The sequence below is a fragment of the Spinacia oleracea genome, chromosome 1 (assembly GCF_020520425.1).
Source record: "Spinacia oleracea cultivar Varoflay chromosome 1, BTI_SOV_V1, whole genome shotgun sequence".
Taxonomy (NCBI): domain Eukaryota; kingdom Viridiplantae; phylum Streptophyta; class Magnoliopsida; order Caryophyllales; family Amaranthaceae; genus Spinacia; species Spinacia oleracea.
The window spans coordinates 123,590,188-123,603,846 of record NC_079487.1 but is presented as its reverse complement, the minus strand read 5'-3'; the positions used below and the strand labels follow the sequence as shown (position 1 = coordinate 123,603,846).

Sequence of the window (13,659 nt, the reverse complement as noted above, 5' to 3'; positions counted from 1 at the left end):
TGAATTTCGTGAAACCTCAGGGGCATTTCATGAAAAAACCGTATTTTCTATTATTAATTGCATATCCTCAATCCCCATATTAGGTGAACGATTTATGGTAATCAAATTCTGCGGTTTAAAAATATTTTGAGTATTTGGTGCAACTTAGTTTATAAATAGGGGTATTCTGTGAATTATAAACACGACTTAACGGAGGCTTAACGGAAGGTCGGTTTAGGGGTATTTGGTGCAAACTTGGGAAAAAATAGGGGTATATTATGTGATTCAAAAGACGCGAGGGTATTTGGTGCGTTTTTGCAAACCTCAGGGGCATTTCATGAAAAAACCGTAATTTTATTCCCTTGTTTTAGTTAGACTAGATTTTAGCTCGTGCGATGCACGGTTTCTATTAAATTGTTACGTTAAAATAAAACTCATATATATATCAGTTGCTATATTTATATTAGACTAGATTGGTTTTTTTTAATTTTTGATTGAATTTCATTTTAGATTTATTTTTTAATTATTATAGTGTCTGATTTTGGATGAAATTGTATATAAGAAATATTAATAATTAATTAATAAAAATATCTACGTGGCACCTAATTATTTATCTACGTGGCATTTAATTTTTTAATTCAAAAATAATTTTGAAGTCTTGTTTTTCATTGGCCGAAACCATTAGATTTCCTACGTGGCACTCTAATATTGGATTAATGTTTGATTTTGGATTGAATTTTATTTTAGATTAGTGTTTGATTTTGGATGAATTTTATTTTAGATTTATTTTTTAATTATTAGAGCGTTTGATTTTGGATGGAACTGTGTATATTAGTAATTAATTAATTAATTTAAATATCTACGTGGCACCTAATTAATTATCTACGTGGCACTCGATTTTTTTAATTCCAAAATAAATTACAAATCTTATTTTTCATTGTCCGAAACCATTAATAATCGTAGGTGGCGCTCTAATAGTTCAACAAATATATATATATATATATATATATATATATATATATATATATATATATATATATATATATATATATATATATATATATATATATATATATATTAGATTAGATTGGAGTTTAATGGCGATAATAGGATTGTGTTTAGAATCACTCAAAGTGTACGTAATACCCCCCCTATTTCTATTTGTTCTTAGTGTTTCAAATGTTCTTCACATTTTTTTTTGTATATAAACGTAAAGAACAGAATGAAAGGGAACCAATATTTTTCTTCGGAGTGTCGGCAGTGGCGTATCCAGGATTTTTAAAGTGTTGTGTCTGGTGATTTTTCCCAACACTGCAACACACAATATATACTAAAAAAAAATGTATCATCCTAAAATTATTTAATATTCATATTACAATCAAATATCTACAATATTATTACAAATTATTATCTAAGGATTTCATATGTGGTGAAAAGAATAACTTAATTTAAGAGAGCAATTATTTAAATAACTGATCTCTTTGATTTGAATTGAATTTGGACAACAAACTATTATTCAAAACTATAAGAGACCGATTGTTTCTAAAGATTGGTCTCTTAGGCTTATCCCCATGGTTGTACGCAACGTCTTATGTGGGGGGCTGGTTTTTTAGTACCAGATCAGTTCTTTATTATAAAAGGTCTCTTAACTCTCAGCTATAAGTATTTTTTTCAATTTTTCTCTGGGGGGTAGGTGGACCCTCATTGCACCGACGTGGCTCCGCCACTGGCGGGAATGGAGGGAGGTTTGGCGAGTGATAGGGCGGGGATTGGTAAAAAAAATCATACCCGTCATGGGTGGTAAGGCTCGCCCGCCCGACCCGTTTGATACTCGTCAACCCTATCCGAGTATCATTTCCTACAAGAATTGAAAATTTTAAAGAAGATAAAACGTTGAACAAATTTTTTATGCGTTTGAATTTATTTGCAGTATATGATAATACGGAGTACTCCCTCCGTCCCGGAATACTCGACCCGGTTTGACCGGCACAGAGTTTAAGAGACTTGAATTGACTTATTTAATCTAATAGGTAGTAGTTGATAGTGGGGTATTATTTTAATGTAGTTAGTGGTAAATGTGTAAAGGGGTGGGGTTGGGGGAGAGTAGGGGTTGATTTTTTAATTATTTTTTGTATGGAGTAGGGGGTAGGTGGGTTAATAGGGGTGGAGTGAGAAATAATATAATATTGTTAGAATCTTTCCATTTTTAGAAACATGTCAAGTATTAAGGGACGGCCCGATAAGGAAAACATGTCAAGTATTCCGGAACGGAGGGAGTATAAATTAAGGCGAGACTTTTAAGTTTGTTTATTTGAATTGATAATTTTTTTTGTGGGAGTTACTTTTTTCTATAATGTTTGCTAAAGCCCTGTTCTGTTCGACTTATTTTGACTTATTTTAGACAAAATAAGTTCATTTAAATTCAGATAATATAAGTTCAACAAAAATAAGTTTTTTTCCAGACATTTTAACACACAAATAAATTTATTCAGACAAAATAAGTTTTTTTCAGATAAAATAAGTTCAGATAATTTCAGATAAGTTCAGTTAAGTTTAGATAAGTTCAGTTAAGTTCAGTTGAGTTCAGATAAGTTCAGTTAAGTTCAGATAATATAAGTTCAGTCAAAATAAGTACAATAAAACATAGCTTAAATAAGAAAAACCAAGTAGGTGTTGGCTCGGATATGTAGCGGGGATGAGACAGGGATGAGACAGGGATGAATACCCAGATGGGTGATGGTGTGTAATACCCCGAAATTTTAAATTCGATTTATTAAAATTGAAAATATTTATTAACTTAATTTCGTTTTAATTAAATTACGAATAATCGAATTTCGTTATTTTAATCGTTTTTACGAATTATTTTAAACGATAAATTTATAAACCGAATTATTTATTTTCGTTAACGATAATTTATTTATTTTTAAGGAATTATTTTAATTAAACATTTTTATTTCTGAAAATTAATTACAAATTCTGAATTTTTGCCTAATATTGTGAATTTAATATAAAAAAAAAATAAAAAAAAAAGCCATTGAAAGAGGAAAAAAATTCCATTTCTCTTCTTCTTTCTCCTCTCCACGTATGTTACCCACTTCCCTTTCCCTTGAAATCTGTCTACATTCATGCCTTGGAGACCAAGGACTTCTCCTTGTTCATTACTCTACCTATTTACAAAATCAGATTGTTGTCCAATTCAATTCCAAGAAATCAACAGAACACAAATTCAATTCCACCCTCCTTAAAATTCTGTAATTCAAACCACCACCCAACACCACCACTGTCCACAACCATCAACACCACCCCAACTATTCGACCACCACCCGACCACCCACCGTCGACCACCGCATACCCCCATCTCCTCCCCTGCTCTCCTCCTTTGCACGCCCCTGCTCCCTCTCTTTTCTCTCCTTCGGTGCGCCACCAGCGCGCAGCCACCACACCAACCCAATCTCCTCACCTGCTCAACCACCTCAACCCCCCGACCACCGTCGCCCCAGCACCACCGCACACACCACCCCTCGTCCCTGCTCTTTCCCCCCTTCGACACTCCCCTGTTTCCCCCTCCATTTTCTCTTCGCAGCACCACCACACCACGCACCACCACCTCCAGCCACCTTCACCACCTAGGCAACCACCTGCTGCCATCGCCGCACCGCCCTGTCGCCGCCCAGAACCACCCACGAAACACCCCCCTCTCCCCTGTCTCTCCTCTCCTTCGCGCCCCTTTCTCCCTCTCTCCTTTCGTTCTGCCACCACAAAAACCCCACCACCCTCACCGCCCTCCGGCGTCGAGCCACCTACACCCAGCCGCCACCTTTCCTCCTCCCTTTCCTCCTCCTCGTGCGTCTCTCTCCCCTCCCCTGCTTGTGACTTCATTTGAAAGAAAAGAAAAGAAATCAGTTTCATTTTGAAACGTGATTTTATTCCCCCTCAAACCTAAATTCAGTTTGGGCCATAATCCCTTTGGGCTTTTGGGTGAGTTGCAATTTTGCCAACTGAATTGCATGTTCAGAAATCCTAATTATTAATTTGCTTGCTTTAATAAATTTTGATAATTTAGTTATTTTCCCAATCAAATTGTTTATTATTTTTCAAGTAGAAATATGTATTTAATTTTCAGGATTTACCAAAATCAATTCACTAGCTTGAATTAATAAAAATGAAATAATATTTTCATGAAAATCGATTCATAAAGCATATATATATATATCTATTTTGATCGAAAATTCGGTTAATAATAATAATAATATTTCATTAAATTTCGGAATTATGTTTTATTAAAATTCGTTATTTATAAATCCATTACTTATAAAATTTATGATTTATAAAATATTGATTTTATAACTATTTATCGATTTTAGTACTAATTCAATTATTTACTACTTTTAAAGAAATTGGACTCGGAGCTCAGGACGAACGAACCAACGAAAACCCTTAGCAAATCGCGGAAGTGAGGTAACGGCTATTGCTAGTACCCGCAATTCCCTTATAAATGTGATTATGAAATTACAACGTATGATTGATTTATTAAATGAATGTTTTGACATGTTTTATGAATTGCGGGAAATGAAATATGATTTTATTGAATAATTTATTATAATATGATTTGATGGAATTATTCCTTATTTTATGATTGATTATAAAATGCTATGATGATTGATTGAATTTCTTATAAAATGCTGTTTTTAAGAAACCAGGAAAGAAAGGATGTTTGATCTTATGATCCAAAGGAATTATGTTACTTCAACTGAAGTAAAAAGACTAAAATGTAAAATTAAACGAAACATGATAAATGAAAGTGAAATTCCTAGTCCGTTGGGCAGTATATGTTCACAGGTTACGATTCTCGGTCATGCATGTACCCATGGGGCATCCGCCCATTGAGCCAAGGCTCTCATGTTTTCGGGCCAAGGCCCCATGTTTATGGACAGCGGTCCATCGTGGAAGACGTTCCACCATGTCATACTTGCCACGACTAGCATGTGCACCCTAAAGTTGAAAATGAATTAAATAAAGGACTTTATAAAATGTTTTACATTATTCCATTCTCCCTGTGTTATTAAATAAAATGAATTGAAATGAATTTACGTTGCTAGAATAGTTCGTTACTGAGTCTTCGGCTCACCGTTTTGTTTTCCATTTTAGGTACTGCGGGGATCGATGGAAACGAGTAGAGGCGAGGAGTTTCACTTTAATATTATCCACCTAGTTTATATTTACGGTTCTAATAGTTTAATAAGTTTTAATTAAAGACTTTAGTAAGTCATGTACTTTCATTTTGGTAATATAAAAGATTATATATATTGTTTTGGAGTGTTTAAAGGCTTATGATTGATGTTTGCCTTGTAATTTCCGAAAAGGAAGTTACGGCAGGTAATGTCCCGACCAACACTAGTGGAAAAACAATCATTTGCATCACCATATTTGCCTCGCACATTTAAACATGTGACGCAATTGACAGTTTTAAGCATTAAAATTAGTCATTTGCGTCGCAGAATTACTAATCTGCGACGCAGATGACTCTAAGATGTTCTTAAAGTCATTTGCGTCGCAGATTAATAATAATGCGACGCAAAATATTACCTCCTTTGCGTCGCAGAATTACTAATCTGCGACGCAGATGACTCTTAGAGTCATCTGCGTCGCAGATTTACTAATCGGCGACGCAAAGGAGGTAAAAAATTTTCGGTTTCTAATTAAAATTTAATTATTACCTTTTCCTTTTCTTTTTTAATTTGGTGCGACGCCCTGCTCCCATTCCCTTTCTCCCTCATACATTTCCTGCCTCCCCAAACTCTTTCTCTCTCATAATTTCCAGATCTCCATTGTTGAAATTCCAAAGCTTCTCTGTCTCTCCTTCAGAATCAGTATCGAGCTTTCCCTTCAAAGTCTCCTCTCACCAAATCATCCCAATATCTCAAATTTGTTTTAAAATTCAAGCTTAGCGAATACGAAGGAGGCAAACCCAGATCTGAAAGCGATGACGTCTTCAGCCGGATTTCAAGCCGCATTCTCTGCAAACTCCAGCTCTGAGGTGGATGACTCGGCGGCGACTCATCTGGGTGCGGTGGAAGTGGGGCTGAGTTTTTGGGGAATCTGTTGAGTCGACTCAGACCGAGTTGGTCCCGAGTTACACCGCCATAACAACGCCGAAGTGTTGGTGCTGGAGTTTCGGTTTTTATCGCCACCGACCTTGAATACCTTGTTTCGATCTAAAGGTATTTTCTCTCTCCCTACCGTGATTTCCATGTTTAATTAATTTTGCAACTTTTTCATATTGTTTTGATGAATCTAGGGCTTAATTATGTTAGTTAGTTGGTGATTTTGAGTATTTATTTTACGATTGTTTGAACTCTTCATTTTAGGATTTTGATTTCAGATGTTGTAGTTTGTTATTGATTATGTCGAATCTGTTTAGGATTTTGATTTTGATTTTAGGATTTTGATTTCAGATGAATCTAAATTTTGATTGTTTGAACCCTAGATTTTGATTTTGATTTTAGGATTTTGATTATGTCGAACTCTTAAAAGAGATTCATTAACTAGCTAAGACAATATCATGAAACATATAGTCCATCCAGTTGAAAAAATTCAGTAAGATTTACCTTTGGATTTTTTTCTTTGTCTACCATGATTGCTAGGCAACCCTGCAGTAGAAGCAAGAACTTAATAGACACACATATGCCACATATATGACAGAAAAAACAACTAATTTAGTCTTTTGGAACCTTGAAGAAATCTTCGCTGACATCTTACAGTCTGAACTCAGCCCATAGAACAGTAGAGGATGTAGAACTTGGACCAGACTGGGACCAGAAAGCCAACAGCCTGCTGCGTAAACATTTTGGGTACTCCGGGTTGAAAAGTTTTCAAATGGAAGCTCTTGGTGCTTGGTTTTCTCAGCAAGACTGTCTTGTTCTTGCAGCAACATGGTCTGGTATTTATTTTCTGATTCTTATTCTCCCTTTTCTGTGCATTTCTTCTTGAATCCTTTGTACAATGTATATACTGTGTCAATGTTTTTGAGGCTTTAATGTTTCTACAGGGAAATCTCTGTGCTTTCAGCTACCTGCGCTTTTGACAAGGAAGGTCGTGGTCGTGATTTCTCCATTGATAAGCTTGATGCATGACCAGTGCTTAAAGCTATCAAAACATGGCATCTCTGCATGTTTCCTTGGATCAGGACAACCAGATAACACCGTTGAGAAGAAAGCAATGAACGGCATGTATTCCGTTGTATACGTTTGCCTCGAAACACTGCTTAGGTGAACACATTTGTACATCATCTGGTATTGCTTGTAGTTTGAATTGTTTCTAAATGCCCTGATGTTGTCACTTGGGACTGTATGATGTCAGCTTTCACTGTCTGATGAGGTGTATAATGCATACTAATAAGTCCACTTCAGAGGCTTGCGGAGAACCGTGGAATAGCTTTATTTGCCATCGATGAAGTACATTGTGTTTCAAAATGGGGACATGACTTTAGACCTGATTACAGGTTTCACCCTTGCTCACCTTGGATGTCTTATGTTTGAAATGTTCAGTTGCTTATCCAATGATACATGTTTTTCACATTGCCATTTTGTGCATACAATAAATAACAGCTCGTGTGTTTGATTATTGTGAGGTCTAAGTTCAAATTTTAATGTTCTGTGGTTGATTCCCCAATTCTTGCTAGCGTTTATTACTTTTTCTGAAATGTTCCCATATAATTGAGGTTTAATTATTGTTTCCTTATATGAATATAATTGTTCTGAATGCAATTCAAACTGCAAATGGTAGCAAGACTAGCAGACTATTATACCTCCTGTTGAGAGTAGGTTTGGGGTTATGCAACTCTAATGTTTTTCTTTTCTTAATAAGGGTGAATATGTATTGCCTTTGTTGCTAAGAATGTGATTGTTCTGCTATTTTTGTTTGTTTTCTTTGGGCTGATTACATTATGAGCAATGTCGATATTTAGCTAGTTTATTGTAATATTTACTTAAACTTTTATGTTTAAAGTGTAGTTAGGTTATCAACATGTTGGTTGATCTATGGTGAATTTGCCTTTTATTGGGTTGTAAACTGTTTTGACAGGTATATATTAATGTATTATAACATTCCCGGTATTGGGGAGGGTCAAATTACAAAGGAAATATTGTCAAAATTTTCACCTAGTTTACTTTTATTTTTATGCTCTGAATATACTAGTACTGAAAGCTGCTTATTTTATTTAATCTATGGATTAAATAAAATCAGCAGCTCATTTTTTTTAGAATATCCAAAAGTCATTTGCGTCGCACTTTAGCTAATCTGCGACGCAAATGACATTTTTTTTAACATATTGAAAAGTCATTTGCGTCGCACATTTAGCTAATGTGCGTTGCAAATGACATTTTTTTTAACATATTGAAAAGTCATTTGCGTCGCACATTTAGCTAATGTGCGTTGCAAATGACATTTTTTTTAACATATTGAAAAGTCATTTGCGTCGCACATTTAGCTAATGTGCGTTGCAAATGACTTTTCAGCACCATGCCTGAAAAGTTATTTGCGTCGCACATTAGCTAATTGTGCGACGCAAATAAGGTTCATTTGCGTCGCATAAATGTGCGACGCAAATGACTTTTAGTCATTTGCGTCGAGAGCTTTTGCCACGCACGATGTGCGACGCAAATGTGCTTAAAAGTGCGATGCAAATGACCCTTTTTCCACTAGTGCAATTAGGTTAATTCCGCTGCTAATTATGTGTTAATTATTGAATTAGAGGTCGGGGCGTTACAGTTTGGTATCAAGAGCAAAGGTTCTGGACCATAAGTGCTAAACCTTACGGGTTTTTGCACGAATAGAATTCATTAGGCTTTAAGTAAGGAATTTTAAGGGATGAGTTAAAAAGAATGTTCTAAAATCTTGCTAAGTTAAAATGAATATGAGTGTGAGTGTAGGAACGGGATCAAAGGGTTTATTTTATTATTTCGCTTCAACCTGATAAGATATGTTATGCAGAATGTCGACCATTGATGCTATCAACGACGTTACCAACGGAGCTCGCAACGAGCATCGTGTTCACGATGATAACGACATCACTCATGAAGAGTATGTCCATGTTAATGGCCACGAGGAAAGGATGGAACGATTGGAAAATGTGAGTTCAATGTTGGCCGAATTAGTCCATGATTCTCGGAAAAAGAAAGATGTTAGTGGAAACGGGAGCGCAACGATGTTCAAGAACTTTTCGTCACTCAACCCACCATCCTATGATGGCAAGCCTGATCCAGTTGAGTTCGAGGATTGGATAAATCGCATTGATCAGTTGTTTGAAACCCTGCAATGCCCTGAGAAATGGAGAGTTGATTTCGCAGTGTTCTACTTGACGGGTCAAGCAGGATTATGGTGGAAAGTTAACAAGGAACGAAAGAATGGGCCTGGATTTGGTTGGAACGAGCTACAAAAGTTAATGAGAGACAAGTTTTATCCACCATCCCTGAGGAAACAAAAAGAAGATGAATTTCTACACTTGCAACAAGGAACAATGAGCGTGTTGGAATACGCAAATAAGTTTATGGAGTTGTCAAGGTTTGCACCAGACTTGGTGTCGACAGAGCAGTCCAGGATGAACCGTTTTGAACGAGGTCTGCACCTTAAGTACCAGGATAGGTTGTCCACTCAGAGGTTTACTTCATACCAGGATATGGTTGATATTGCAGCTAATGTGGAGCGAGTGGTACTACTTCGAGAAGCGAAGAATGTTGGGTATAAAAGGAGAAATGATAACCAAAGCCAAGGAGGAGCAAAGAAGCCCAACCAAAGTTATCAGGGAAATCAAAGGAGGAACGATGGTAATCAAGGAAATAATAGGGGACAAGGATTTCAGGGAAGGAACAATCGGTCGCAAGGATGTGCCAAATGTGGAAAAAGGAGTCATGTGGAGAGTGAATGTCGTGTTGGCACGAATGCTTGCTATCGATGTGGAAGCCATGATCATTACGTCAGAGATTGCCCAAATCAAGTGACGCCAACCATGAGAGGACCAGTTTCAACTAACAACGATCGTGGTCGTAACAACAATGTAGGAGGTTCAAACCGCAACCCACCTCGACCACCGCCAACTGGAAGAGTTTTTGTGATGAGACAAGATGAAGCAGATGAGGATGATAATGTTATCACCGGTACCTTTTCTATCCATTCGTTACCTGCCCATGTTCTTTTTGATTCTGGAGCTTCACATTCCTTTATTTCACCATTGTTTGCTAAATGTTTAAGTTTGAAACCATGTTGTGACTTTCATGCTATGAGTGTTTTCCTTCCTAGTGGAGAAATAGTGAAATGTAGAACCATGTATAGAGATTGTCCCATTGTAATAGAAAAAGTAGAGTTTCTAGCAGACTTAGTAGCCTTTGACCTATCTGAATTTGATGTAATCTTGGGAATGAATTGGTTGACTAAGTATGAAGCTAACCTTAATTGTTCGAGGCAAAGTGTGACCCTTAGAACACCAAGTGGAGAGAGAGTTTCATTCCATAAGTTAGTAAGAAAACCAACGATTCAAATTGTCCATGCTTTGAGAGCACGTAAAATGATTGAGAGTGGTTTATCTGGTTACCTATGTAGTGTGGTTGACCTAAATACCCATGTACCTTCCATTACTGACATACCTGTTGTTTGTGAATACCCACATGTTTTTCCAGAAGAAATACCTAGTATGCCCCCACCAAGAGAATTAGATTTCAGCATTGAATTAATTCCAGGATCCACCCCTATTTCCAAGGCACCATATAGAATGGCACCAACTGAGTTACAAGAATTAAAGAAACAATTAGATGAGTTACTTGAAAAAGGATATATTCGACCTAGTGTTTCACCTTGGGGAGCCCCTGTCTTATTTGTAAAGAAAAAGGACGGAATTATGAGGTTATGCATAGATTATCGAGAGTTAAACAAGATTACCATTAAGAATAAGTATCCTTTACCCCGTATTGATGATTTGTTTGACCAACTTCGAGGTGCAAAAGTGTTTTCTAAGATTGATTTGAGGTCAGGTTACCATCAACTTCGAATTAAACCTGAGGATATTCCAAAGACAGCCTTTAGAACTAGATATGGTCACTATGAGTTTGTTGTGATGCCTTTTGGGTTAACCAATGCGCCCGCTGTATTTATGGATTTAATGAACCGTATTTTTAAACCATACCTTGATAAGTTTGTGGTCGTTTTCATTGATGATATTTTGGTATATTCTAAGAGTAATGAGGAACACGAGGAGCACCTGAGAAAAGTGTTAGATATGTTGATTGAAAACCAGTTATATGCTAAGTTGTCGAAATGTGAATTCTGGCTTAAGGAAATATCATTTTTAGGACATATTATCTCTGAGAAAGGTGTATCTGTTGATCCTGAGAAAATAAAAGCAATTGTGGAATGGTCTAGACCAACTAATGTACCAGAAGTACGGAGTTTTATGGGTTTAGCTGGATACTATCGAAGATTCGTTCAAGATTTTTCTAAGGTTGCCTTGCCCATAACTCGATTAGTTAGAAAGAATACCAAATTTGTGTGGAATGATGATTGTGAATGTGCATTTCAAGAACTTAAGAAACGTCTTACCACTGCCCCTATTCTTACCCTTCCATCTGGAACTGACGGATTTGTAATCTATAGTGATGCTTCCAAGAATGGGTTAGGATGTGTCTTGATGCAAAACGGAAAAGTTATAGCTTATGCTTCACGCCAACTCAAAGTTCATGAACAAAATTACCCTACCCATGACCTCGAACTTGCAGCTGTTGTTTTCGCCCTTAAGATTTGGAGACATTATTTGTATGGAGTTTCGTGTCAAATTTTCACCGACCATAAGAGTCTTAAGTACATTTTCACCCAAAAAGAACTCAACATGAGACAACGTAGGTGTCTAGAACTTCTTAAAGATTATGACCTTGATATTCAATACCATCCCGGAAAGGCTAACGTTGTTGCGGATGCATTAAGTCGAAAGTCTCACTTAAATTCTATCCTAACTTTCTCCCGAGTCAACCAAGATGATCTACAAAAGATGGAAATTGAGTTTATCAAAGGAGATGCTTGCTTGAATGTGTTGGTAATGAAACCAACTTTGATTGATGAGATTAAGGAAGCGCAATGTAAGGACTTGCAATTAGAAAGAATAAGGAGTGAAGTGGAAAACGGGAAGTCACCTGGTTTTGTCATTCAAGAAGATGGCACGTTAAGGTTTCAGGGAAGATTATGTGTGCCTAATGATGAGAAGTTGAAAAAGAGAATTTTAGAAGAAGCTCATAGTTCACCATACTCGATTCACCCTGGAGGAAATAAAATGTATAAGGATTTAAGGCAAGTGTATTGGTGGAGCAACATGAAGCAAGAAGTGGCAGAGTATGTGGCTAAATGTTTGACGTGTCAGAGAATCAAGATCGAGCATCAAAGACCATCAGGTTTGTTGCAACCTCTGGATGTGCCCGAATGGAAATGGGATTCAGTTTCAATGGATTTTATTATAGGTTTACCAAGATCAACCAAGGGAATGAATGCTATTTGGGTCATTGTTGATCGATTAACAAAGTCAGCGCATTTCTTAGCAATGAAGAGCAATTCGAGTTTAGATCAACTTGCTGAACTATATGTGAACACTATTGTGCGATTGCATGGAGTGCCTAGTTCGATTGTTTCTGATCGTGATACAAGATATCAATCAACCTATTGGAAGGAATTGCAGAAAGCTCTTGGGACGAAACTTAACTTCAGTACTGCATTTCACCCAACGACTGATGGACAAACAGAACGCACTAACCAAATTGTTGAGGATATGTTGAGAGCTTGTGTTTTAGATTTTCAAGGAACTTGGGAAAAGTTTCTACCTATGGTTGAATTTTCGTACAACAACAGTTATCAGGCCACCATTGGTATGGCACCTTACGAAGCACTTTATGGAAGGAAATGTCGAACACCATTATGTTGGAGTGATATCGATGAAGCACGTGTTATAGGACCAGAATTGATTCAAGAAACTACTGACAAGATTCGTTTAATCCAATCAAGAATGATGGCAGCGCAAAGTAGGCAAAAGAGTTATGCAGACCAACGAAGAAGACCTCTAGAGTTTGAGGTTGGAGATCACGTGTTCTTGAAAATTTCGCCAACAAAAGGAATAATGAGATTTGGTCAAACAGGAAAGTTGAGCCCAAGATACACCGGGCCATACGAGATATTAGAAAGAGTAGGTGCAGTAGCATATCGACTAGCTTTACCAACCGACTTGGAAAAGGTGCATAATGTATTCCACGTGTCGATGTTAAGAAAATATGTTCCTGATCCTAGCCATGTGATTACGCACGAACCCTTGTTATTGCGAAATGATTTGACTTACGAGGAGAAACCAATTGAAATTCTTGAACGAAGAGAAAAGCGACTTAGAAGCAAAGTAATTCCAATGGTTAAAGTCTTGTGGGCCAATCACTTGACATCTGAAGCTACATGGGAAGTCGAAGCGCAAATGAGAGCGAAATATCCCCAGTTATTCGTTTAGAAAAGATAAGATGTATGCATGTTAATATGTTATTTGAATGATTATGTTATAATGTTATTCCGCCATGTTTGTATAGCGAATAGAACGATTAAGTATGAATTATATGATTCTATGAATGGCTAGTTCGACTGAGCTCCAGTTTCGAGGACGAAACTTTT

General features: G+C 36.8%; 1 protein-coding gene across 3 annotated transcripts; it reads left to right on the top strand.

The window, feature by feature from the left end:
- Nucleotides 1-5,407: 5,407 nt before the first annotated feature.
- On the top strand, nt 5,408-7,475 carry LOC130472419 (ATP-dependent DNA helicase Q-like SIM). 3 transcript variants are annotated; one of them, XM_056843324.1, is made up of 4 exons: nt 5,408-6,200; nt 6,741-6,919; nt 7,028-7,247; nt 7,339-7,475. In XM_056843324.1, the coding sequence occupies exons 2-4, from the start codon at nt 6,856-6,858 to the stop codon at nt 7,430-7,432; spliced, it is 378 nt and encodes a 125-aa protein (XP_056699302.1). In that variant the 5' UTR covers nt 5,408-6,200; nt 6,741-6,855; the 3' UTR covers nt 7,433-7,475. The 3 variants fall into 3 exon arrangements, with proteins under 3 accessions (XP_056699302.1, XP_056699306.1, XP_056699297.1); XM_056843328.1 differs by having other exon boundaries at nt 5,409-6,200; nt 6,752-6,919; XM_056843319.1 differs by having other exon boundaries at nt 5,411-6,200; nt 6,624-6,919.
- Nucleotides 7,476-13,659: the final 6,184 nt, after the last annotated feature.

Coding starts and splice junctions, on each gene's coding strand:
- LOC130472419 (XM_056843324.1), top strand. CDS start 6,856: ATGGAAGCTCTTGGTGCTTGGTTTTCTCAGCAAGACTGTCTTGTTCTT. Junction 6,920..7,027: donor TCTTGCAGCAACATGGTCTG/GTATTTATTTTC, acceptor ATGTTTCTACAG/GGAAATCTCTGTGCTTTCAG. Junction 7,248..7,338: donor TGCCTCGAAACACTGCTTAG/GTGAACACATTT, acceptor GTATGATGTCAG/CTTTCACTGTCTGATGAGGT.